This window comes from Diplotaxodon limnothrissa, linkage group LG10, assembly GCF_057381915.1.
Source record: "Diplotaxodon limnothrissa isolate DT_005_m linkage group LG10, D_limnothrissa_male_GT1.1, whole genome shotgun sequence".
Classification (NCBI taxonomy): Eukaryota; Metazoa; Chordata; class Actinopteri; order Cichliformes; family Cichlidae; genus Diplotaxodon; species Diplotaxodon limnothrissa.
Window position 1 is genome coordinate 16,722,880 of NC_140605.1, and position 27,504 is coordinate 16,750,383.

General features: G+C 41.3%; 1 protein-coding gene across 1 annotated transcript; it reads right to left on the reverse strand.

Annotated features, from left to right (window-relative positions):
• Window positions 1-771: 771 nt before the first annotated feature.
• vsig10l2 (V-set and immunoglobulin domain containing 10 like 2) lies at window positions 772-26,025 on the reverse strand. Its single transcript, XM_085363743.1, has 22 exons — window positions 25,926-26,025; window positions 25,089-25,364; window positions 24,545-24,841; window positions 24,179-24,436; window positions 22,984-23,259; window positions 21,942-22,217; window positions 21,432-21,710; window positions 21,076-21,333; window positions 20,084-20,359; window positions 19,475-19,750; window positions 18,049-18,327; window positions 17,693-17,950; window positions 7,333-7,608; window positions 6,700-6,975; window positions 5,349-5,627; window positions 4,993-5,250; window positions 4,624-4,914; window positions 4,081-4,416; window positions 1,573-1,695; window positions 1,465-1,489; window positions 1,266-1,366; window positions 772-1,085 (listed from the first exon to the last, which is right to left on the reverse strand). The coding sequence occupies exons 1-22, from the start codon at window positions 26,023-26,025 to the stop codon at window positions 937-939; spliced, it is 5,223 nt and encodes a 1,740-aa protein (XP_085219869.1). The 3' UTR covers window positions 772-936.
• Between the last annotated feature and the right edge of the window lie 1,479 nt (window positions 26,026-27,504).

Genomic DNA, 27,504 nt, shown 5'->3' on the forward strand with positions numbered 1-27,504 from the left:
CGTGTTCCACTGTGTGTTTTTTCTGTTTATGTAAGCTTTTATTATACTGGCAGTGTGTTTGGGATCATTGTCCTTTTGAAAAGTTGTTGCCAATGAGATGGTTTACAGATGATGTTGCATGTTGGATCAAAACAGTAGTACTTTGCTCATCATAATTTCGTCGGTTTTGAAAAGCTCCAACACCACAGGCTGAAATGCTGCTCCAACCATGACAGAGCTTCCATGGTGTTTTACAGATGGCTGTGGACCCCACTTGTACCTCTCTCCTGACCTCCTCTGTATGTATTGATGACAATTTCAGTAAAACATGACAAATTTGGATTCGTGACTCCATAAGAACTGTTACCACTAATTTTCAGTCCAGTTCTTGTGTATTTTGGCATACCTCAGCCTATTCTCCCAGTTTTCTTTCTTTAAGAATGGCTTTTTGACAGCCACGCTTCAGATGACACATTTCTGATCAAGTCTGATGTTTTGGTCCCGTTTCAGGTCTTTGTTGGATTTGTTCATGGACACGACTTTCAGATACTGTTCATTTGCTGTAAATAGCCTTTAGGCTTGCTACTTCTTTTGTCCTCTGCTTGTCCATTTTTTTTTTCACAGATTGAAATAAAGAAAAATGAACAAATAATGTTTTCATGAAAATCTGATATTAACAGGGTGCCCAAAGACATGATTTCAAACTGACTCTTTGCTGGGTTTAATGTCACATGTGACACAACAGTGAACTTTCTTATCAGTGTTAAAACCATTAATGTGAAAATGCTCAGGTACAAGGACTGGACTGAAAATGAGTGAAAAAGCAGCCAATGTCCAAAGAAAAACCCATCAGAAAGCCTGAAGATGTATTATTGTCTCCTTGGAAGCAAAATATGAAGAAATGGGAGATGGCTCAAGGGTTTTGCGTATTTCCTGCTGGATGGGTCGGATATATGACTACGAGCCTGTCGCCTTGACAGTGATGGTGACGCTGACTGGCTCATTATCGTCTCCAGAGGGAGGGGCTTGGCTGGTGGTTGTTAGGGTGGCACTCACAGGTGAAGAAGTGAGGGGTGAAGATGCCCGGGGTAAAGCCATGGCTGGACCTGCAAAACATCAAAGTTCAGCAGATAAGACAGATGTGCATTACGATTTTTAGGCCTGCTGACGGTTGAAACATCTGCTTAGAGATATTCCATCACTTCCATGTGGGCCATCAGCAACGTCCTATATGGGTCTATATGTGTGTTTATAGGTGTATGGTCATTTAGGGTAGCTCATCTTGCCTAGGCTGGATGATCCACCAATCTCCTCTATTCCTCCCTCTGACGTGCTGACCACTTCATCCTCTGGGAAGTTGATGTTTTCCCTTGACTGGCTGTGCTGCCTGGAAGCAGGAAATGTTAAAACGCCATGTCTGTAGCAATAACTGCAAACAGGAAATCATTAATTCTTGGTTTTATAGACATATATCTAGATACTCACCTGCCAAATAACAAGTCATGTAGTCCTGGTGGAAAGAAGACGACATTAACATCACAGTGATTTTAAACAGATCAGCAGGATATTGGTGCTCATGTGCGGTGGACTCACGAGGGTTGTTGTTGCGGTTGCGGATTATGTACATGAGCAGCAGAACCGTAAGAATGGCTGCAAAGAGCATCCCACCAATAGCCGCTCCAATCACAGCAGGGTACACATTGTAGCGTGGTTCAGCTGCAACACATCATAGTTACAGATTGCAAAAAAGTTCATATCTGTCAGAACACCGCAGCTACATCCAGGAGCTCGAGTGGTTCTCAACCCAGGTCAGTGTATGTCATGATTTGAAAACATCACTTTACTATTATCCTGTAAATAAATGTTGCTTAGGTTCTTCTTTAAAAGGAGCTCTGTTGAACAGAACAACGTGGATTCATTCATTCATTCATACAAGGGTTGAAAACCACTGAACCATCCTACCATGTTACAGTTCTAGTCAGATGTTTACATCTACTCATCGGGGGCATGAATCTCATGATAAATTAAGGGTTTTAATGATTTATTTGAACTGTTCTTTTTTCAGGGTGGAAGGATTGTACAGCATACATCTTTAATGACTAAAAAAACAAGAATTAGGTGCACAATTTTCTTTTTTTCTGTAATCAACAGATGATAGAAATTAGCCTGTGTTAGCCTGTTTCATCTGCATTTTCAACCATGTAGCTGCTGATTAATGATGAAAATAAAGAATTTGGAGGTAGTCCTCCTTCTTCACTATTCCACCCACTTTATGAACTTTATGTGCCACCATTGACGTCTGGCACAGTGCTCTTAGCTTTGAAAGTCTCACCTTTACTCCAAACATACCTCTTAGTCATTGTGGTCAAATAGTTACCTTTAGTGTGGACAGTGATACTGGTGTTCCAGCAGTTTCTAGTTAATGGGAGGCTTGAGCCTTGTTGGTTCCTGGGTTGTTCCTGAACAACATAACCAATTTCCTCTGATCTGAGGGTGACCGTTTGGGTTTTCTTTGCGTCCTTGGCAAAGTGGAGGCACATCAGAATAACTTGTACTTATGCACTCTTGTTTGAACCAATGATCTTAGAATCTGTTTTAGAAATGGCTCTAAGAGACTTTCCGAACTGCAAATCTCTTCACTGAATTTCTTGGACTTTCTTGTTGTTGTGAGTATTAGTCAACCCAGGGAGTGCCCTCAGATGTAATAATTCTTTATTACATCAGTAATAAAGACATATGCTGCACCATCATACAAGCCTATAAAAAGAAAAAATCAAAGAAATTGCTGAAACCCAAAATTACATTCATGCCAATGATGAGTGTATGAAAATCTGACCATAACTGCACAGGTTTCTCTGCAACCTAAATAAAACAAATGGCTTATTCAGAACAGTTTCCTGCAATAATATAATACAAAGTGGCACATTTATCACACAGGATGAATTCGAGGGAAGATCAGGAGGACAGAAAAGAAGAAAGTAACAAGGAAGTGAGGGAAAGGTGTGTAAGCATGAGGTATGTGTCGTTGTTTGCATGTGTTTTTGTTTGAGTCTTTCACCTGAGTGGATAACAAAAACAAAAAAACACCACAGTTAGACACATTAATCATAACACAACATTAAAGATTGTATCTCATAATTAGCAATGCTGCTTGAAAGAATCTTTTATATTCCTGTATAAAAATAACCTGAAGCATCATCTGATTTTAACACGAGTGTAAAAAAAAGACAACACAGTTAAGCAAATGACACAAAATATTATCTACCACCTAGGTAGATCCTAATGAACAGACAGTACACAAATAATGGGAATAATAAGTCTTTGTTTTACTCCATCGAAGTGGTTGAACATCAAAGCATGTTGTGCAATAACGCCCTCTTTCACATTCATGAGTAAATAAGCAATCATGGTGTGCTTGGCTGTTCAAAAAGAACTCTGTCCAGAGCACATAAGAGTCCTGTTGGTGTGATATTTGGCCCACTGTGTGAGAACAAAATAGATGCTTAATAGATGGTTTAACTGTATTTTAATTGTATTTTAATTGTAAATTGCGTGTTTGGAGAAAAGAGATCACTTCGTTCCCGCCTGTTATGAGAAAGTTGCAGCAAGATGAGGATCCTGTTCGATCACAAATTGATTTAATGCTAGTTTTTTTTTAACGGGTAAAGTAAAAGTCCCAATTTTAAGCCAATTTCTTGTATGCCAGACCGATGTTTAAGGTGCAGTTACTTCTGCATAATGTTAGGTCTGTACAGAAAGCAATGTTTCACATACCTTTGTCAGTCACAGTTGGATTGGATCGTCTTCCTCAGTAAAGAACTGATCATTAATATGTTTGTATCATTTGTTTAATTGGGGTCTTATCTACTTTTAGAGCTCATCGTGATCATGTTTTATGTCATGTTAATGGAGAAGTTTGAAACTGAACACACCTTTCAGAACAGTTATTATTACATCTATATGCATCATCTATATTACATATTATATATTACATGTTATATTACTTCATCTTTGTGATTTTGCCTCTTTTTATTTAAGCTTAACAAGCTGAAAATGCCCATCTCTTTGCTAAAAGTCTCATATGTCTCACATTTCCTGTACCTGGTGTCTTTGGAGTAGAAGGGTGTCCCACAGTGCGGTGGTTCACCGGTATGATGCGAAACTGGTAGGTAACCGTTGGCGTCAGGCTCCCCACTGTATAAATCCTGACAGCTGGATCCTGGAGGATGTTACGGTACCAGACTACGGGACCAACTTTCTCCTCCTTCCCACTTCCTTTCCTTTGTGGTTGCTCAGACATATTTCGGTGCTCCAGGAAGAAACCTGTCCAGCCTCCAACTTCCTGGTTCTTCACCACCCACTCCAGCTCCACCTCATTACGCTGTCGACTGGTGTACATCACTCTGACCAGGGTTGCATTGGGTGGCATGGGGTACTCTACAGAGATAACACAAACAGAAATATCCTCATCTGTATGACTTCTTTGTGATGACCACTTGTAACTTTTTATATAGCTCATCGACTTTCATGCTGACTGTAACTTTATGGACAATAATTGTACAAACATCAGAGGTGTTATAGTATTCTGATCTTACACTCAGCAAGAAAGTAATTTAGAATTAAACATAGATTAATAATTCTTACTCTTGATGACTAAAGTGATATTGATTTCGGTTCCTCCCACTGCGTTGGAAGTGGAGCACCTGTACTCGCCGCTGTCTTGAGTTTCATCTGTGTCTCTCACAGTCAGATTGGCCCATGCAGACGTTCTCAGAAGCATGTACTTTGAGGTGTCTTGCACACCGACACCCTGATTATTAAACCAGGTGATTTCATTGACAGGAAGGTAGTTGTCTCTCAGACTGCAGGTAAGCTGAACGTCGCTCCCCTCGTACACAGACACGACTCTGCGCTGTGTCTGCAGCACTGGTGCCTCTACGTGTGACAATGTACAGACTAATTATTTAACAATTTATATCTGCTATTTGTTGTACAGTGAGAATGTGCACTCACCCAGTGTGAGTCTGCAGGTCTTGGTTTGGACCAGAAGTGGGTGTTTAGCGTGGCAGGTGTAAGGTTTCCCACTGCGAGCTGTGCCATAGTGGAGGATCAGGATGTTGAAGGTTTGTTCCCCACCTTTGCTCTGACCTTCGGGGCCCTCCCACCACACCAAGGCTTTCGGGGCCCCTCCCTCCCAGGAGCAGGACAGCGTCAAGTATTGTTTGTCTTTAGTCACAAAAGCAAAACACAGTGGCTCTGCAGGGGGAATATCTGATGAAGGAGAGGAGAGATATAAACACATTCAGATACATGATCACAAAACTGCCACTAACTTCTCTTTTACTGTTTGTTGACATTGCTGCACTCACATGTGCGTGTGCTGCACTGTGTCGACTGTTTCAGGGCAGGATGGGAGCCCAGGCATGTAAACAAGCTGTTATTAGAAGTCAGTCCTCCAGAGGGCAGCATGATGGTAGTGCTGGAGGCTGAACTTGTTAGCTGGGCTGTGTTGAACTGATCTTGTATCAGGTCTCCAGTCCAGTGGAGGGAAGGTGAGGGGAATCCACCAGGCCAGGAGCACAGCAGCCGCAGAGAGGTGTGATTCAGAGCCGGCTCCACAGAACAGGACGGGGAGCCATCAGGGGGGTCTGTGGGGATATGATAGAGGTAACAAGGTAATGATGTGCCGAGTGGAGTAAACTGATGTCATCAGGGCCCGGAACCTTTTTTTTTTTTTCCAACTATTGCTACATTGTTAAGGATGTTTGGTTAAAATAACTATACATAAATTATCGAAGAAGAGATATGTTGTTATGATTTTGCTGTTTTTTTCTTTTGTTGGTGGTGGAGTTCTTCTGAAAATGTAATCTTAGCAAATAGCAAAAACATAAGACGTGTGCAAAACCAAAAGTAGGGAGAGTGAATGACGTGCTTGCCATGATTGTGACGTCACAGTGAGATACCTGCCAGAGAGTCCCATCAACTTCCAAGATGGTCCAAACAGGAGAACAGCTCAGCAAGCTTTCCATTATCTGCTGTATGTGTGTGTGTGTGTGTGTGTGTGTGTGTGTGTGTGTGTGTGTGTGTGTGTGTGAGTGAGACAGAGTTTGAAGGTGTTTAAGCTTTTGAAATAAGTATATCAGATGAATGTGCTGAATGGAGTCAGAAGACATTCAGAAAAAGAAACTGAAAAGGATTCTGCATTAAGTGAAATGATCAGGGAGATGTTTCTAGGTCAGAGATCCTGGGTGAAAATCAAAGATGTTTAACCTCCTAGGACCTGGCATCCACATATGTGGACATCACATTTTGGGTTGTCTAGACCAAAAAACGTAATTTTGCTCTACAAGGGCCTGATATCCACTTATGAGGACATTATACTGCCCCTGTTTTATCAAAATTAAAAACGAATATCCTCATATGTGGCTCTCTTTTTCTTAGGAACAAAAAATTCTGGTGATTCTTTGTTTTTACATTCATCGGGTCCCAATATGCCCAAATATCAAAGAGAAATTAAAAATACATGCCATGGAAGAGTTTGGGTCTTAGGAGTTTAAGCTGTTGATAGTATTGTACTGAAAATGTCAAATCTGAACAGTTTGATCACATTTGACTCTTTTACACTCCTTGCAGTAACAAGAGAACAATAGGCTTTAGGGTAGAATTGACAGAGGAGTAAGATGCTTAATAGCATGATCAGAGATCAGAGGTCACACTCACAGTAGACGGTCAGGCTGATGGTTTTTTTGGAGCGGGTGTTAAGGTAGGTGTTCAGAGCCAAGCAGGCGTAGTCGCCAGTGTGCATGCGGAGGATCTTGGTGATGGTGAGCTGCGGCCCGCTGTAGACCTGTGAGTTGTTGTAGAACCAGACATACTGACTGGCTGGATTGGACTGGGCCTGACACAGCAAAGAAACAGTCTCTCTCTCCAAAGCCGAGTAACCCCGCTCTGTTATACTGTACGGAGTTACGTTTATCTGAGGAATGTCCGGGCCGACTGAGGAGAAAAATCATTGCTGTGAAATTTAATGTGATGGACCTTCTGCTTCATTTAAAAATTGTCCACAAAAGCTGACTCATAACAAAATGTTTCATCCAAGTTAGTTTAGATTCACAAGATGACATTTTCTCTGAGAGTGACAAATGCTGATGATGCACAGTTTACCTGTAATTTACTGATTACTCACACAGAAAATGCCAAAGACAAGTTTAAATTACACAGAAAATATCAAAGTCATACCAATTTCTGTTTCTTTAAGACTGTAACTTAAACCACTGTCTTATTCTTTTTGCTTCTTTTTAAAAAAAAAAGTTTTACAAAAATCTCCATATTGATCCAACTTCCTCAACTTACAGATGGTGTCCAGCCACAAGCGGTTGGAGCTTTCACTGTTAACTGCGTTGCTGGCCACACAGCGGTACCAGCCGGTGTGGTTGCGGTTGACGTCGGTCACATTGATAACACTGCTGTCGCCCTGTGCGATGATCGTGATGTTACCACTGCGGGTTTCATGTTGCCACACGTACTGGATCGGTCCAGTCCCATTTTCCAAATTGCAGCGCATCCACATTGTAGATCCTTCCACTGGAGATACTTCACTCAGCGAGAGGTAAGGCTTAGTGACGGGGACTGCATTGGCGGCGAAGAAACACAGTGTTCAGTAACTGGAAAGATCATTTTACAAACAGAACAAAGCTGCAAGTTCCCACAAGCAGCAACATTGGAGATTGAACATGAGACCAGTGTCAAAAGGGGCCCTACAAAGGGGCCCTATGGCTAATTTTTTACTTTCTCCTGCCTTTACTTATGCTAATTTCGATTACAAAACAGGAGCTCACCACTGTTAGCATTTAACATTTTCAATGCAGTCATTTGACAAAATAATGTTTCCTTTTCGGTATTTAATCTAACAGCTTTTCTACAGTCTCTGCTCCAGTCGAAGTGAATGAATTTTTTAGCAATAGTTCTTTCATGTCTACCATATTGCACTTAATGAGCTTCTCAAACATATTTCTTGGGTGGTTGGTGATGTTTCCTGGAGGTTGCTGACTCTCACTTGTGGAATCTGGTTGCAAAGAAAGTGCTACACCAAAACCCTCTGTGTGATTGCTTTGGTTGCTATCAGAGTGCCACAGTTGCTTGTAGTTTTTTGTGTTTGTCTGCAAGTATCCACTAACTACTAGCTAAGTTGCAGTTGGTCAAGGCCTATGTCACTTAGGCCTTCTTCATGTGATCCTACATTGAAAACTTGATTGTTAAACATTTAAATTTGCTGACAAGTTAATTGTGTGGTTAGTGGTCACCTGTCTGCAAAACCTCAATACCGTTTATGGAGGCACTTGCCAAACAAGCTAGTTTACATAAGCTGGGCCTCCACCCCCTTATCCTAAAATTCCTATTTTGTGGGCTTGAAAAAACAAGCTCACCCTTTAAAAAGGGTGAGAAATAATCGGTAGTGCCTGTATTCATCTTTTGTATGCAGTCTATGGTCCCTCTATGGCCAGCCTTAATACAAAGCTATAATCTCCTGATTATAGGGAATTGTGTTTTAGACTTTTATAATCTAAATCGTCTTTGCCAAATAAAGTAAAGAAGCCTTTATTTCATAAAGTTTTAAAATGCTCTGTTCAAAAGACCAACAAATAATCAAAAGACAAAGCAGCACATGCTGAACAGTAGAGTTTCTTAGATGATAAAAGTCAAAAAAAGAGAGAAATATCTACAGATTTTTATTTTCAGTTGTTCCATCTCTTCCTCTTTCTCTCCAATGCACATGGCAACAGGGATAGTAATACACTGTATAATAATTTAGGATAATACACCCAAGTAAACACAACAAGTCTACTGTCCTATTTTGGAATATATAAGACAAATTAGCCATGTTGGAGAAATTGGGCAACAAGACTGAATGTCAGTCTCTGTTTCAGCTATAAACTGACTAAAAATTTGTAGCATTCATGACAGCAGGAAGTCTTACCTCGGACAATGAGATGCACGTAGTAGTAGTAGACTTTGGGCTCGTTCTCTATGTCATAGAAAGCCTGGCAGGTGAATAAGCCTTGTGCAGCCAGAGGCAGCTTCTCAATGCTTATAGCTGCACTGTTTGAGATGACAGTCAGCTGTCCCAGCGTCTCAGCCAGCTTCTGAATCTTCGGTCCTCGTCCCACATTATACACCACAGCTTTTATGCCTTCAGTACCAGGCTTGGTGAAGCTCCATATGTACATGTCAGGTACAGAAGGACCACACTCCAGGATCACGGCTTTGCCCACTACCCCATACACACTGGCGTCCTGGTACACCACCTCATACATCTGGGTGTCCTTGTACACAACCTCTCCATTGGGGTTGATCTGCAGGGCTGGTGGTGGGAAAGGATACAAAGATATGAGTGTAAAGGAACAGGAGACGCTGGTGTTGTTTACCTCGTCGGTGTTCGGTCACAGGATTGATTACACAGTGAGTCTCAGAGGCAGCGTAACATTGTTACAAGTGATTCCAGGCATTTCTTTTCCTTAATTTCCACATGCAGGTTCTAAAACAGCTTTTGCTAGCATAGCCTTTCTGCTTGTTATCTACAGTGCCCTGTGACCCGTCATTTAAATCAGTAAGAACCAAATAACTGTAGATGCATCAGTGTATTTGCTGCTCACCCCAAATTTGATTACAGAAATGCCAAATATATGTTCTTGGCGAATTTTGAAATGTTATATTGAATACTTTGCATTATTTATACAGTCTACATACTGATATGTGCTTTCAGAAAATGTAAATGTATGACATGCAAGTATTCAAATCCTACATTTTTGCAACAGCATTCCAGATCATGAAGAATTCACTTCTCTTAATTTGCTGTTTTAAAGGATGTTTAAAAAGTAGGGGTTTAAATGAATCCACAGACACTGGAAAACTCTTACCATTTGACCCCAAAGTGACCAGACTGGTAGTTAGATATAGAATGGCCAGTCCTAGCAGTGGAGCCACCATGGTATCATGATGATCCCGAGTCCAACAACCTCTTTACTCCAAAAAAATGTGGAAAAGATCAAAAGGTGAAGCCTAACTGACCATTACAGCCCTCCTTCAGATGCCTGATGTTCCGTCTTTCGTACTCTCTGATCTGCAGGTCTTCTTGGAGATTCCAGTGCATTCAACTGAGAGTAGGAAGGGACGGAGGGTCAGTAAACTGATTTAGGCTCAATTATTAATGTGTTTTCCTTTCTCTCTATCCCTCTATCCTTCTTTCTTTCTCCTGCTGGGTTAGAATAACACACTGACACCGAGACCATCTATTATACAAGAAAGCCACGTAAGTGGATGGGCTGGCCTTTCACACACACACACACACACACCTGCACATTAACTAATGCAGTCACAGTTGCAGCTGAATCTGTCATTTGCGGACTTAATACCACAATCCTCTACACTGGAATTTCATACAAATTTCAGATCTCTGGAATGCCATAAACATATATCTTTATCTATATATAAAATTTCTCTCTCTATATATGTAAATGTATAAATATATACAAGACAAAAATATATAGGTGGAGAGCTCTGCAAAAACATTTATGCAGTCAGAGTACGATTAAACTGCATTTGTAATGTGCAGTCATCTTGGGTGACTTGTGAGATTAAAGGCTTCAGATTTCAAAGGTTTTATGAGGATCCAAGGAGCAGAGTAAACTCTACCAGTGGGATTAAAATCATTCAGTAAAAGTATTCAGTATTTCACCGTCATGTTGCCTCACAGCATGCTCTCATTGCATGCCAACATTTAAAAATGTAATCTCCACTTTAAAGTGGACTGCAAGAATGCACAGTCTGTCCATCAAACACTTTTATTCAGTAATTGTAACCATTTTCAACATGTTTTTATGTTTATACAAGAGCAGAATAGACTGCTTGGTGGAGCCGTGAGTATGTAATGTGAGACGTTTGTCATGAATGAATGCAGGGCGCAGATCAGTTTCCCTCACTTGGCAGACAAACAGAATGATGGAATACAGCAGGTTACTCCCTTATTTAGGGGAAACTAATCAAATGTTAAAATGCAGCTTTATCCCAGCGTGAGATTTATTTAGGGAAATTAAGGCGTCTATAGTCCCGTGCAATTAATTCCTCAGGCACAGAAATGTGCCGTTCAGAATCATAATTTCTCAAATCAGATGCAGCCTTTCACTACAACAATTTGGCTAAGAGCTCTTTTCTATTTGTTGGTTTGTTTTGTTTTTGTATTATATTTAGCATATAGACAAGAAAAGTTGGGACAGTGTCATGTTTACCACTGTGTAACATCCCCTCTTCTAACAACAGTCTGTAAACACCTGGGAGCTGAGGAGAGCAGCTGCTGGAGTTTTGTGGATATAGCTGCTTGATGATACTTCAAATGTTTTCACATCTAGACGTTTCTACTTACAAAGACATGTTGCTGCAGTAGATGCAGTATGCGGTTTGTCATTGTTTTATTGAAATATTCAGGCCTTCCCTGAAAAAGATGTCACCTGTTGCTCTAAAACCTGTATACACCTCTCAGAATTGATGGTGCTTTTTCAGCAGCCAAGTTCGTAGGCACCATGCCATCAGAGACGCAGGCTTTTAAGCTGAGTCAATGGTCAGTGACTTTATTGTCCCCAGTGGGAAATTGATTTGCAGCATGTCCACACATCAAACAACAAATACATTTTTTTTTTAAAAAAAAGAAGAAAAGAAAAGAAAAGAAGATAAGCACTGAAAAAAAGATGGTTCCTTTTCTCTTTGGTCCAAGGAAAAGGTGCCTATGTTTTCCCAAAAAGAATTTCAATTTTGATCCACATACATGTTCATAAACAAATTATAAAGTGTCTTATTGGTTGTTATATTTCTGTTACCTATACGTTTATGGTGACTTCCAATCAGTTTGCTTTGTCTTTTTTTTTTAGCATTCTAAACACAGAATTCAGCATTTTGAAAGATGTTACATGATTTATGTACAGAGCCATTCAAGATGTTCTTGCCTCCATGTTGTCCAGTCATTCCCAGTGATGGACACCTTTTGATACAGCTATAAAAGATATTGTGTGTAAAGCTTCAGTCTTGACCAAATATGACCAAATTTATGTTGATGTTATGTAGAATGATACGAAACGGGTTGTAAGTCTCAATAAATAAAAAAAGCTGTTTTTTTTTTACGTATGTGGACTACAAACACTTAATCTTCTTTGATCATCTCCAGTAACATCACCTGATATCTACAATGTTCTCTTTGCTACTGTAGTGTGCAGTGTGACTATGCCGAGATCTGTAAGGCATCAGAATAAAGGCTTAAAAAAGAGGTTTTAAAAAGATTTTTTTTAGATCAATCATTTTACTTTAAGGGAAATCATTGAAATCATCTAAAATTGGCCTAAATTTCAAACTACTGTCGGTGAGTCCAGCACTGGCCACCCTATCCAAATCACCCTAACATCAGTTGATGCAGAAAACATCTACAAGAACTCCAAAGGTGAATCACAGAATTTTTTCAGGTAATTAGAAGCTATTGGTGTAAAAATGCACATATCCACTGATCTGAATGAGAGATGTGCCTTATAAAGTGACTTTTTCTAGTGTCTGAAACTAGGATTTCTTTCACAAATACACATTCACACTTGAATAGACACACTGGGGGCAACTCAAGGATGCTTCAACATGCAGACTTGAGGAGTTGTTTCTAATTGGTCGATGAACCACACTGTGTCCTGAGTGGTGACGCTGAATTGGATAAGCAGAAGATGGATGAGTGGATGGATGGATGGACTCAAAATATTTCTCCTATTTTATAAATAAAAAACTACAGTAGGCTGGTCAGAGTTTTCTGTATAACATTTAATTTACTGTGTCGAACATGCTTTAAATGACTGTGAGCTTTGCAGTGAAAAGTCGATGTGGGGAACTCGTAACTTTTTACTGTATTTTAAAAGAGCTCAAAAGCAAACTGTCAACAAAAATAGTCACATGTGAATTACAGCTGAAAGAGAGGGGCGTGTGACTATGAGCCCGTCGCCTTGACGGTGATGGTGACGCTGACTGGCTTGTTATCGCCTCCAGAGGGAGGGGCTTGGCTGGTGGTGGCGGGGATGGGGGTGGCAGTCATAGGTGAGGAGGTGAGGGTTGAAGCTGCTCGGGGTAAAGCCGTTGCTGGACCTGGAAAAAGACAAACATCAAAGACTATTGTTGGCATTTTGTTTTTTTCAACAAAGCTCATAATGAGGGAAAAATGAGCACATATCTATTAGAAAATGAAGTTCAGTCCAATTCATCATTTGCATCTATGCAGATGGGTAACTAAGAGTGCTGGCATTGATTATTGCTAAAAGATAAAGTCATAAAACAATCAAATAAACAACAACAACAAAATCCATAAAATAGAACCTAATGAATTGGATTTTTTTTCATTAATTAAAAATAGAAAATAATTTAATCTGGACTCGAGACTATGAATCTATAAATGTGTCTATTCAACTTTCCTGGACTGGGTGATCCACCAGTTGCTCCCTCTGACCCACCAAACACTTCATCCTCTGGGAAGTTGATGTTTTCCTGCGACTGGCTGTGCTGCCTGCAGTCATCATCAAAGATGAAAAGGCATTACAAATAGTAATCGTTACCATCAGCGCTGCGAACTGGAAATGTTTCATTACCAGTCACCAGACACTTCATTAGGTACACCTGTTCACCTTATTGTTGAAGGGGTCCTTACCTGTGCATAAACAGGTTTTTGCCATACCTGCCAAAGCCCCGCTGCATTTGTGGCTATAAGTGTGAGTTAGAGCTGACCCGCTTAATGCTTATGTTTTCATTTTAGTAGAAGCAGCTGAGAAACAGTAGAATACAATGTCAAGCTAATGATTAAAGGCAAGGAGTAGATGTCTAAAAAGGGAAAATATATGAGTGTTGCCTCTGTGTCTAAAGGCCTTTACAAACCTAACTAGTAAAATTCATGCTAATGTTTCCAACGTTAGTCCAAATAGTTTTTATACTTGCCTGTCTTACTAAAGTTGTTCACAGCCGTTAATTTCATATGATGAATATTCTGCATTTGTCTTTTTGGATCAAGCTCGATTTTTCTAATTTTTCAGTATAGAATAAACAGATCTCATCAGTCAGATTAATGCTTTTGGCAACAAGTGCGCTTTTAAACTCAAAACTGACTGCTTCGGGTCAATCGTCTCTAAAATGATTTCTCTGCCTCCTCAGATCTGGGCCCATCTCTGCTAACTCGAACTCAAAGTGCGCCACTGACATCCTGAAATATGTACAAAAGTGTCCATGTTGCAGTTTCAACTGCTGCATCAAACCATGAAATTGTCCCTGCTGCTCCCTTCTCTTGAGAACTGCATGAAACCTGAGTCTCAGTTCCACTTTCCTGCTTAGAAACTTCAGAAGCAGCTCATCGTCTCTTGATGTCGACCTCTTTTTTTCCCCCAAAGTTCCTCTTTTTGTTAGACTTATACTGTGTATATATACATTACAAAAACAAGTTCACATGTGAAAAATACTGAATGTGCAGGAATCTGAGGTGAGTCTTTAAAAAAAAAAAAAAAAAAATTTTATTAGTCCGTACTATGCAAGTAACTGGGAATAAATGCTAGAATGAAAGAATCTCAAGTTCAGAGGGTCCATTACCAAGTTTACTTATTTAAAAATAAGTAATACTGTGAATACGTACTATGAGACTTTTAGTAAATAGCCACATGGGACCACCCACCAGTGGGCCTGCCATTTGCAGGTATTGACATCAATTGTCTTGTTGAACTTTATATTGCAATATCAGTAGTTGAGAGCAAGAACTTTCTTTTACCAGGAAGAAACCTCTGACAGAAGCAGGCTTAGGGAAGAGCAGCCATCTGTCTTGAGTGGTTGTAGGGGTGGAGGGGAAAGAGAAAAGAGAAAGCAAACATTCCTGCTATCCAAGAGCGGCACATAAACACAGGCTGTAGCAACATAACTAAGAGCTGCTTGAGGGTTGCTTTATTTACTGCAATCTTAATCAAAAGGGAGGTAGAGCAGTTGTCCGCTTTCTGATTCTGGAAATTCTCAGAATCAGAAATAAGCCTTGAAACGGAGCTTGAAGGCCTCTATCGGGATGATATAGTACAAAAAGAGTTTAGAATTTAATAGAGCCTGATTATTCAGGCTCGTTCTTTCCAGTCCTTGTTATTACTCTTGCTGCAGTGTTTTGAATCAGCTGACAGCTAAAAGTATAAGCAGAAAAGACTCACTAATATTTACAAATGCAGGATGAAGAGCTCCATTCGGGCATCTCTTGACGGTGGCGTTTTGTACAATTTGGAAGGCACAGAACTAGAAAAAACTGAAGAAATTATATATCTGCTGAGTACAGAATGCCTTGTTTTTCCCCTGGAGGACCTGACATGATGGGGCAGGTGACCTCTATAAGCTGTAGAAACACCCCCAACCTGAGTCAATTTCTTTTAGATGTTTCTTACTGTTAGGAAGTTTTTTCTTACCATTGTAGCCAAGTGATTGCTCACAGGGGGTCATTTGATTTTGGGGTTTTCTCTCTATTATTGTAAGTTCTTTACTTTACAATATAATGCTACTCGAGGCAACTGCTGTTGTTATTTGGTGCTGTATAAATAAAATAGAATTGGACTGAATTGAACTAAAAAGCACTGGATGATGTTTTCAAGACCTTACTTAACTTGTTACCCCTTGAACATCTCTTGAGTACCTTTAATAACAAGTTTTGACACCTGAGTAATGATCAATAAAGACATGGTTTGATGATCATTAGAATAGATTCTGTGTTTTCCCGAGGTTATCCCTTGCAAGCTGTACAAGCAGAGGTTACCCACAATAACTTCTGATGAACATGTAGCCGTTTTGTTCTGGAAACAAGACTGAAACATAACAGAAATGGTTCAGGTCAGAAAATATCACAGAGAATTCAGACAGATTGGAAAGTAAAAGATGGTCCAACCCAATACTACCAGTGTGTACCTAATAAAGTGCCGGGTGAAGGTTGCAACAGATACACATATACTTACAAGCCAAACAGCAAGTCATGGAGTCCTGGGGGAAGATACAGAGTATTAAAGCTACATAATGTTGCTTTATGCACAGGTCAGCAAGATGCTGGTGGTGGTCATGTGTGTGGAGGACTCACGAGGATTGATGCTGCAGTTACGGAGGATGAACATGAGCAGCAGAACAGTGACAATGGCTGCAATCATCCCACCAATAGCTGCTCCAATCACAGCGGGGTACAAATTGTTGCGTGGTTCCACTAAAACACATCAGAGTTAAACATTGCAAAGGAGCTGAGCTCTGTGAAAACACATCTGCAAAGTGATAAGCGTTCACCGTACCGTTATCCCATAATAGGAATGACTACTAGGTTCCACATTAATGTAAACTCTGTTGAACTAGAGTATTGTGGGTTAATTTTTCAGATACATTTTAATACATTTTTGTTAAAGCCCCCCACCCACTTTGCCCAATTCTTTGCCAGTCTCATATGTCTCGCATTTCCTGTACCTGGTTTCTTTGGAGTAGAAGGGTGTCCCACAGTGCGGTGGTTCACCGGTATGATGCGAAACTGGTAGGTAACCGTTGGCGTCAGGCTCCCCACTGTATAAATCCTGACAGCTGGATCCTGGAGGATGTTACGGTACCAGACTACGGGACCAACTTTCTCCTCCATCCGCTCACTTGAAGAGTCATTCCCACTTCCTTTCCTTCGTGGACGCTCAGACAACCATTGGTGCTCCAAAAAGAAACCTGTCCAACTTCCTGCTTCCTCATTCTCCACCACCCACTCCAGCTCCACCTCATTACGCTGTCGGCTGGTGTACATCACTCTGACCAGGGTTGCATTGGGTGGCATGGGGTACTCTTATACACACATAAAACAAACATAAATAAATATGACTTCGATATGACATCAATCCAGTTTGTATATCTAATCAATTAATGTGTGGATTTCCATTAAATAATGTGTAGTCAATTCTCAGACTACTAATTACTTTTAAGTAATACTTCTATTACCAATATATTAAACTGGAGATATTAACCCCTCGGCTGAATTTAGACAGTGAAAGCATTGTCTAAACTGCACAAAAGTAAAAAGTGAAAGAATGAGTTTTCCATGTTGTTTTTTTGTGTATTGAATTCTGATTTAAGGTGTTTTTAACTGGAAAATATCAGGAGAAGTCGACACATTTCCCTCTCGCTTCACATCTTTATTCTAAGCTGACTGAGATTCATATGCTGTACAGACTCAAGGAATGTAATACAGTTCTCAACAGGGAAATTATTCAACAAGCCCAAAAAAGATCAGAAAAATAAAACAGGTCCTTACTCTTGATGACTAAAGTGATATTGATTTCGGTTCCTCCCACTGCGTTGGAAGTGGAGCACCTGTACTCGCCGCTGTCTTGAGTTTCATCTGTGTCTCTCACAGTCAGATTGGCCCATGCAGACGTTCTCAGAAGCATGTACTTTGAGGTATCTTGCACACCGACACCCTGATTATTAAACCAGGTGATTTCATTGACAGGAAGGTAGTTGTCTCTCAGACTGCAGGTAAGCTGAACGTCGCTCCCCTCGTACACAGACACGACTCTGCGCTGTGTCTGCAGCACTGGTGCCTCTACGTGTGACAATGTACAGACTAATTATTTAACAATTTATATCTGCTATTTGTTGTACAGTGAGAATGTGCACTCACCCAGCGTGAGTCTGCAGGTCTTGGTTTGGACCAGAAGTGGGTGTTTAGCGTGGCAGGTGTAAGGTTTCCCACTGCGAGCTGTGCCATAGTGGAGGATCAGAATGTTGAAGGTTTGTTCCCCACCTTTGCTCTGACCTTCGGGGCCCTCCCACCACACCAAGGCTTTCGGGGCCCCTCCCTCCCAGGAGCAAGACAGCATCAAGTATTGTTTGTCTTTAGTCACATAAGCAAAACACAGTGGCTCTGCAGGGGGAATATCTGATGAAGGAGAGGAGAGATATAAACACATTCAGATACATGATCACAAAACTGCCACTAACTTATCTTTTACTGTTTGTCGACATTGCTGCACTCACATGTGCGTGTGCTGCACTGTGTCGACTGTTTCAGGGCAGGATGGGAGCCCAGGCATGTAAACAAGCTGTTATTAGAAGTCAGTCCTCCAGAGGGCAGCATGATGGTAGTGCTGGAGGCTGAACTTGTTAGCTGGGCTGTGTTGGACTGATCTTGTATCAGGTCTCCAGTCCAGTGGAGGGAAGGTGAGGGGAATCCACCAGGCCAGGAGCACAGCAGCCGCAGAGAGGTGTGATTCAGAGCCGGCTCCACAGAACAGGACGGGGAGCCATCAGGGGGGTCTGTGGGGATATGATAGAGGTAACAAGGTAATGATGTTTAAAGTGCGGTGAAATCAAGGCCCAAGAAAGATGTTGTGTATTTACAATGTTGGGCATGAGTAAGTTATAAAATTATTTGATTATATACACATATTTTGGGAAGCTGAGTTCAGGTTCATGAGCAACACCCAGGCCTGATTACTGACAGAACCAGAAGCTGCTTTACTGGAATCTGTCTGACAAAGTGAAGTAGGCGAAAAAAATCTCAGATAGCAACACATCAAAGTTCTAAAGAAACTCAAGAACAGATGAGAAACAACGTCACTGACATCTATCTGTCTGGAAAGGGTTACAAAGCTACTTCTAAGTATTTCGGATTCCAGCGAGTTATCCACAAATAACAAATCAAAACTTGGAACAGTGATGAAACTTCCCAGATGTAGCAGGCCTACCAAAATTACTCCAGTAGTGCATCAACAACTCATCCAGAAAGTCACAAAAGAACCCAGAAAAACATCTAAAGAAACCGAGGCTTCACTTTCCTCAGTAAAGGTCAGATTTCATGATTTAACAACAGCAAAGAGACTAGGCAAAAATGCTCCAAGGAGAAAACCACTCCTGACCAAAAAGGATCACAAAAGCTTGTCTCACATTTGACAATCACAAAACACGTTAAAATGGGTTAGGAGTCGCCTTGGAGTGGGCTATAGCAATGAAATGGCCATTATATTTCTCTACCATATTTGTCCAATAAACATGGAGCATGGTCTGTCTTTGTAGAAACTGAGGTGTGGCACTTCTGCTTCTTGTTATTTCTTATTGACATCTTTAATTAGTATCTGAGTCAGACGTCATCCCCATACTGTGTTCATCCCCACAGCCAAGGATGAATTAAAACAAAGGAACCTATGAGGATTCCTGCATTATGGTAAATGTTAAATGGCCTGTATTTATATAGCGCTTTACCAGTCCCTAAGGACCCCAAAGCGCTTTACATATCCAGTCATCCACCCATTCACACACACATTCACACACTGGTGATGGCAAGCTACATTGTAGCCACAGCCACCCTGGGGCGCACTGACAGAGGCGGAGAGGTTTAATTACAGGAGAGGTTTAATTGAAAGTGAAATGATCATAATGGTTAGAGGTCAGAGGTCACACTCACAGTAGACAGTCATGCTGATGGTTTTTTTGGTGCGCGTGTTGAGGTAGGTGTTCTGTGCCAAACAGGTGTAGTCGCCAGCATCCACACGGAGGATCTTGGTGATGGTGAACTTCTGCCCGGTGTAGACCTGCGAGTTGTTGTAGAACCAGACGTACTGACTGGCTGGATTGGACTGGGCCTGACACAGCAAAGAAACAGCCTCCGTCTCCAGAGCTGTGTAGCCCTGCTTTACTGTACGAGGTGGAGTCACATCTATTTGAGGAACATCTGGGCCAACTGATGAGAAAACGTAGCAGTGCATGTAAGATATACAAGAAACAAACAACTTATGCTGAAAGCAGAGCAAGAAAATGTTGTTAAGAGCTAAAATTCAAACCAGGGTACAATGAAAAGTTTTATCATGTGATCCATGTAGGATCACACACAAAATTACTGCATCCTGTTGCCATTAGGTCACCAACTGTGGCGGTCATTTGTTGTAAAGCAGCTATAATGCCAAAAATTACTCACTCAGTCTGATCAGAAAAAATAAGCCATTGACCAAAATATCATGATTTTGGTCGTTTTTTCTTTTGTCCAGTGATTCCCTACCTCAGCTTCAATACTTACAGATGGTGTCCAGCCACACGCGATCTGATGTCTGGCTGTTGATATTGTTGCTGGCGACACAGAGGTACCAGCCGGTGTGGTTGCGGTTGACGTTGGTGACGTTGATGATGCTGTTGTTGCCCTGTGCAAATGTTGTGACGTCTTCACTGCTGGTTTCACGTTGCCACACATACCGGATCGGTTCAGTCCCATTTTCCACATTGCAGCGCATCCACATTGAAGATCCTTCCACTGGAGAAGTATCACTCATCAGGATGTAAGGCTTATTGACGGGGACTACAATGAAGATGAATAACACAGATGTGTCTGGATGTTAACAGTCAGTAGTAGAACTGAAGGGCAGTAAACAAACACTAAAAAGATGATCTTATAATTTCATTTCCAGTATGTGTAAACCTTTGGCCAATCAGGACACCAAACTGAGAAAGAGGCTCAAAGTTTCTCGAATAGTATAGGTTTAATCTGATGTGGGCATGTTAATACAAAATGACTAATAAATGCTGATGCAGTGATACTATTTTATGAAGATAAAGGGACATGTGTATACCATTTGTCATTATGCTCAGACTTAACCAGTCATGTTTTGCAGAGTTCAAAGGACAAATTGTTGTCGCTGAGATTTTTTTTAATAGATCAAGTAAAGACAACTCTTAAATGGTCAGCTTTAGAGGCACAATGAACCTTAAAAATTAAAAAAAAAACAAAACCCCAGCTTATGAACACTGATAAGATCATTTTGAATATATTTGTACTGCTGTATAATTTTGGGTAGTAAGACATCACATATAGATTTTTTAGCTGGTGGTCAGTTATTGCATGTGTTGTATCAAAGGACCTCAGATGCTGATTTTAAAATCATGTTAGTTTACTGAAAGATAGATAATTTGTTTCCAGGTGGAAGGAACACTCCAAATAATTTCCCGTGTATACAAATGTGACTCTGCACTGCATCAGCATCGATCAAAAAGAATGAAGTGAAAATGTGCACTGACCCAGCGTGAGTCTGCAGGTCTTGGTTTCGACCAGAAGTGGATGTCTAGCATGGCAGGTGTAAGGTCTCCCAAACCGTACAGTGCTATAGCGAAGGGTAAAGTTGTTGGAGGTTTCTTCTCCACCTTTGCTCTGACCTTCGGGGCCCTCCCACCACACCAAAGCTTTCGGGGCCCCTCCCTCCCAGGAGCAGGAAAGCGTCAGATACTGTTTGTCATTAGTCACATAAGCAAAACACAGTGGCTCTGCAGGGGGAATATCTGATGAAGGAGAGGAGAGATATAAACACATTCAGATACATGATCACAAAACTGCCACTAACTTATCTTTTACTGTTTGTTGACATTGCTGCACTCACATGTGCGTGTGCTGCACTGTGTCGACTGTTTCAGGGCAGGATGGGAGCCCAGGCATGTAAACAAACTGTTATTAGAAGTCAGTCCTCCAGAGGGCAGCATGATGGTAGTGCTGGAGGCTGAACTTGTTAGCTGGGCTGTGTTGGACTGATCTTGTATCAGGTCTCCAGTCCAGTGGAGGGAAGGTGAGGGGAATCCACCAGGCCAGGAGCACAGCAGCCGCAGAGAGGTGTGATTCAGAGCCGGCTCCACAGAACAGGACGGGGAGCCATCAGGGGGGTCTGTGGGCATATGACACAGAAAAAAGTTATTGTTTGGCAGCGATACTAAAGACGTTAGGTAGAAATTATTATATCAGAATAAAATAAGTGTTTTCATCATTCGATATTTCCACTTCCCAAGAGAAATTGTTTGTGTGTCTGTGAGTACACAAGTAAGAAGAACACACGGTAGTGGTACAGGGCCGACAAAGGAGTTGAAATCATGGTCAAGAGGTCAGAGGTCACACTCACAGTAGACAGTCAGGCTGATGGTGTTATTGGAGCTGGTGTTGAGGTAGGTGTTCTGTGCCAAACAGGTGTAGTTGCCAGTGTGCATACGGAGGCTCTTGGTGATGGTGAACTTCTGCCCGGTGTAGACCTGGGAGCTGTTGTAGAACCAGACGTACTGACTGGCTGGATTGGACTGGGCCTGACACAGCAAGGAAACAGCCTCCGTCTCCAGAGCCGAGTAACCCCGCCTGGTCATAGTGTACGGAGTCACGTCTATCTGAGGAATGTCTGGTCCAACTGAGGAGAAAGAATATGAATTCTTTCCCTTAATCAAGAAATAAGGGACACAGGCGTGTTATGTGAAAAACTCATATTAGTCTGATAAGAAATCTTGTTTTATGCTACAGTAAGAAAATTAACCCTTACTTGATACAGCCATAACTACAAGCTTTATCAACAAGGAAAGCTTCAAGCCCAATCTTAAAAGTAGAGTAGCTCTCTGTCTCCCAAACCCAAAGAGGGAGCTGCACAGTAGAGACCCTGATAGCTAAAGGCTCCGCTTCTCAGTGTACTTTAGGAAAATCTAGGAACAACAAGTAAGCCTGCACTCTGAGAGCACTCTCTTTCGGGTCAAAATGTTACTGTTAGGTTTTGAGGATGTTATGTAAATGTGTAATTAAGGGCTATATGTGAGTAGAGGGACTTTTAATTTGGTTCCTGATATTACAGAAAGCAAGAAGTCTGAGGTGTTTTCGAGCATCTGTGGGATTTGTCGGCGATATAAGTCAGATCTATGGAGGCCCTATCTTGCAACGTATGGGAATTAAAGGATCTGTTGCTAAAATCTTGGTGCCAGATACCAGCACATTCTCTTTAAATTTAATCAGACATAAAATATCAAAGAAAAAACTGAATCATGCTGGGTACTAAAAAAATCCAAGTATAGAAAACAAAAATTTCGCTTACTTGTGGTCTGTAACAGTTGTGTGCTTTTAATTGCTTGTAGTTTTTTAATGTATTTACTGAAAACTTGTTTTAAAAATGTTTATATATTAAAACTCACACAGAGTGTTCAGCCACAGGCGGTCAGATCTCTCGCTGTTGACGGCGTTGCTGGCAACACAGCGGTACCAGCCAGTGTGGTTGCGGTTGACATTGGTCATGTTGATGATGCTGCTGTTGCCCAGTGCGAAGGTTGTGGCGTTACCATTGTAGGTTTCATAGTGCCAGGTGTACTGGATCGGTTCCGTTCCATTTTCCACACTGCAGCGCATCCACATTGAAGATCCTTCCACTGGAGAAGCATTACTCATCAGGATGTAAGGCTTACTGACAGGCACTGTGTTTAAGACAAAATCATACATGCAGGTCTGTTGAAGAAGAATATTGTCACATTTTTGACTAAAAATATGGATTATATGTTAACCTCTGGTATGTAAGCTTTAGTCAAATCCAGGTTCAAACCTAAGAAAGGGGTCAAAGACTTCAAAATATTTGTCCCAAAGTTTTTCTCAACCAGTATAATTTTGTTCTTGGTTTGACCAGACAACATCTGTAATGGCCTGCTCATATATTAAAATGCAGATTTAATAGGAAATATAAAGCATGTTTACAAACTGGTAAAATAAATTCTTTTGGTCTCTATGGATGCAGTAGTTTCTCTATTCATGACAGCTTTCCTGTTTTCCTGTCTTCCTCTCTTCACCCCAAACTGTCGATGCAGATGCCCGACCCTTAGTAACCCTGTTTCTGCTTGAGGCTTCTTCCTGTTAAATGGGAGTTTTCCCTTCCCACTGTCGCCAAAGCGCTTGCTCATAGGGGGTCATATGATTGTTGGAGTTTTCTCTGCTTTCTTTGTATTATTGTAGTATCTATCTTACAATGTAAAGCACTTTCAGGCAACTCTTGTTGTGATATGGTGCTTTATAAATAAAACTAAATTGAATTCGTGTGGTTGAGCAAATTCGTATGATGAGCATTTGTTATAACGAAGCATCACTCAGATAAACGTGACATATTTTAACTTATTCTATGTAACATCCTGAATTAGAAAATATAAATTCAAATAAATTAATAATGGCATTTACGTTTTATTCCTTCCATTAAAAAGGTCTAAAAAATGTCTGGATTTGTACATGAAGTTGTCACAATTCAAAGGCTTAAAAATTTAAGGATCCTTTAAAATCTTTGTGCAATGTTTGTGTAGAAGTGATAACATGGTTCTCAGATTAAGTAAGCTGAACATCACTCGCACCGACCCAGTGTGAGGCTGCAGGTCTTGGATTGAACCAGAAGTGGGTGCCTGGCATAGCAGGTGTAAGGTTTCCCGCTGTGAGCTGTCCCGTACGGGAGGATGAGGATGTTGGAGTTTTCTTTTCCACCCCTGCTCTGGCCCGCAGGTCCCTCCCACCACACCAAGGCTTTAGGGAACCCTCCTTCCCAGGAGCAGGACATCATGAAGTACTGTTTGTCATTAGTCACGTCAACAAAACACACTGGCTCTGCAGGGGGAATATCTGATGGAGGATAAATCAAATGAGTGATGTTGAAAGTGTATAATCTTCACATTTACTCTCTCATTTGTTTAACTTTCTGTTGTTCTTTGTTGACATTTCTGCACCCACATGTGCGTGTGCTGCACTGTGTCGACTGTTTCAAGGCAGGATGGGAGCCCAGGCACGTAAACAAGCTGTTATTAGAAGTCGGGCCTCCAGAGGGCAGCGAGATTGCAGTGCTGATGAGGATGGTAGTGCTGGAGGCTGAACTTGTTTGCTGGGGTGTGTTGAACTGATCTTGTATCAGGTCTCCAGTCCAGTGGAGGGAAGGTGAGGGGAATCCACCAGGCCAGGAACACAGCAGCCGCAGAGAGGTGTGATTCAGGGCCGGCTCCACAGAACAGGACGGGGAGCCATCTGGGGGGTCTGTGGGGGGAGAACATATGAAGTTAGAAGTTGGTAGGATATTCATGAACAAGAAAGATGAAAATAAAAGTTGTTTGTAGTGTTTTATTAAAAATGTGAAATTGTGATTTTAATGACATTGTAGTGTTTTATAATCCTGGTAAATGCAGTACAGCGATGGAACAGCTCAGGTCAGTGCAGCATACAAGGATTGACAGAGGAGTAAGATGATTAATAGCATGGTCACGAGGTCAGAGGTCACACTCACAGTAGACAGTCAGGCTGATGGTGTTATTGGAGCTGGTGTTGAGGTAGGTGTTCTGTGCCAAACAGGTGTAGTCACCAGTGTGCATACGGAGGATCTTGGTGATGGTGAACTTCTGCCCAGTATAGACCTGGGAGCTGTTGTAGAACCAGACGTACTGACTGGCTGGATTGGACTGGGCCTGACACAGCAAGGAAACAGCTTCCGTCTCCAGAGCTGTGTAACCCCGCCTGGTCATAGTGTACGGAGTCACGTCTATCTGAGGAATGTCTGGTCCAACTGAGGAGAAAGAATATGAACGCAAATCAAGAAATAAGGGACACAGGCGTGTTATGTGCCTGTGAAACAAAGAAATCTTTGTTTTATGCGACAGAAAGCAAACTAACTCTAACTTGATCCATCATTAACTACAAGCTTTATCAACAAGGAAAGCTTCAAGCCCAAGCCCACATAACACAGGCGTGTTAAATGCAGATTACAGAAAGCTAATAAGAAATCCAGTTTAAAGTAGGACTCTTACTTAGTTTTACATTAGCAGTTGAGACATACAGCAGCTAAATTAACCCTAATATGTGTAATTCCCTAAAAATTCAGATAATTGCATAATTTTTGTACTGTGATCAGCATTTTTTGAATTTGGGGATAAAAGCCAAATTCTTAACAGGGCATTACTTTTTTTTTTAGATGGAAACAATACAGAAGTAAATAAATTTAACTGAAAAATGCTCAAAACACCTTCAGTGCATTAAGTTTTTACATACTGATGCTTTCTTTTAATTGTTAAATGAAGAAATGAATAACGAATGAAGAAATAGGTCTGCCTGATCTAATTATACTCACAGAGGATGTCCAGCCATAGACGTTTGGAGCTCTCGCTGTTGACGGCGTTGCTGGCCACACAGCGGTACCAACCGGTGTGATTGCGGTTAACTTTGTTCATGTTAATAATGCTGCTGTTGCCCATTTCAAAGGTTGTGGCGTTACCATTGTAGGTTTCATAGTGCCACACATACAGGATCGGTCCAGTCCCATTTTCCACACTGCAGTTCATCCACACTGTAGATCCTTCCACTGGAGGAGCATTGTTCACGAGGAGGTAAGGCTTGCTGACAGGCACTGTGGTTAAGATAAAGTTACACACGTGAAGGTATGTTTACCGTCTTGACTGAAAATGAGTCACAGTGTTCAATAAATAACACAATCTTCAGCTTCGAAGAGGCTTTGATATCAGTTAATCTTCCCAAGGCTCCTCCCCCTCAGTACCAAGGACCTCATTTTTGCACTTATAGCCCAGTCACAAACATCACACCCTTCAACTCCATTATATACTTTATCACACCATTTTTGATTGTTAATGCACTCTGGCTGTTGTCTTTCTTCTGTCAGGAATGCTTGATGGCATGTTTAAGAGAACGTGTCAGATTCTAACATATTTCAGAGTCTCCATCTGCACTTCACTGCCTGGGACCTGGGCCTGTTTTTGTGTCTTCCGATGTAGTCACAAGGCCAACAGCAACTCCTGTTTAATCTGTGCTTGTAGTAGTAGAGACCTGAGACAAGTACAACAAACAAGATAACTGCTGCATGCACAAGGAGGAGGATCTGGTCTTTGCCTGCAAAGACAAACAGCCTGGCTCACGGTTACCTTCTTGGTAATTTTCTGAGCAACCAAATACATAAGCTCTCCTCTTGTATCGCTTTAGTGGAAACCACGTTTCCACTGCAAGTCTCTTTGGAAACTTCTTTGAAAAACATCTTTCACTACGTTGAGCAGCAAAGCGAAATACTGCCATTGATGGCTAGTAGCTTGAATCAAGAATCACTGATCACAGCAGGTGACACTGACAAGCATCTTGGAATTTATGGCAGGCTGTGTTGACCAACTGAGCTCCAAAACTGTGTGTAGGGTGATATGAAAAAAGGGCCCACACCTGTGTGGACATCAAGGTGTCACTTTATGCCTTCACTTTCTTGGCCTCCACATTTGGTGTACTATTCTCTCTTTCGTGACTCTTGGTTAATGCTATCTTTATATGTACATATTTATAGAATTAAAATTATGTCCATTAACTATTGTTTTTAAAGTTTGGTCAACACATAGGGCACCAAGATGAAAGATGGCCCAAAGGTTTTTTGTTTCTCCAAGATTATTTTGCAACTGCTTCAAATATTAGTTTCTATAAAGCCGCTGAAGTTTTTCACCTTGTGCAGACTAGCTCTTTTTTGCCGTGATCTGAGAGTGTTTAGGAAGAACATTGTTTCTGAGGGGAGTTCTTACCTCGAACAGTCAGATGGACATAGTAGTAGTAGACTTTGGCCTCCTGTGCTATGTCATAGAAGGCCTGGCAGGTGAATAAGCCATGTGATGCCAGAGGGAGCTTCTCGATCTTTAAAGCTGAGCTGTTTGAGATGACTGTTG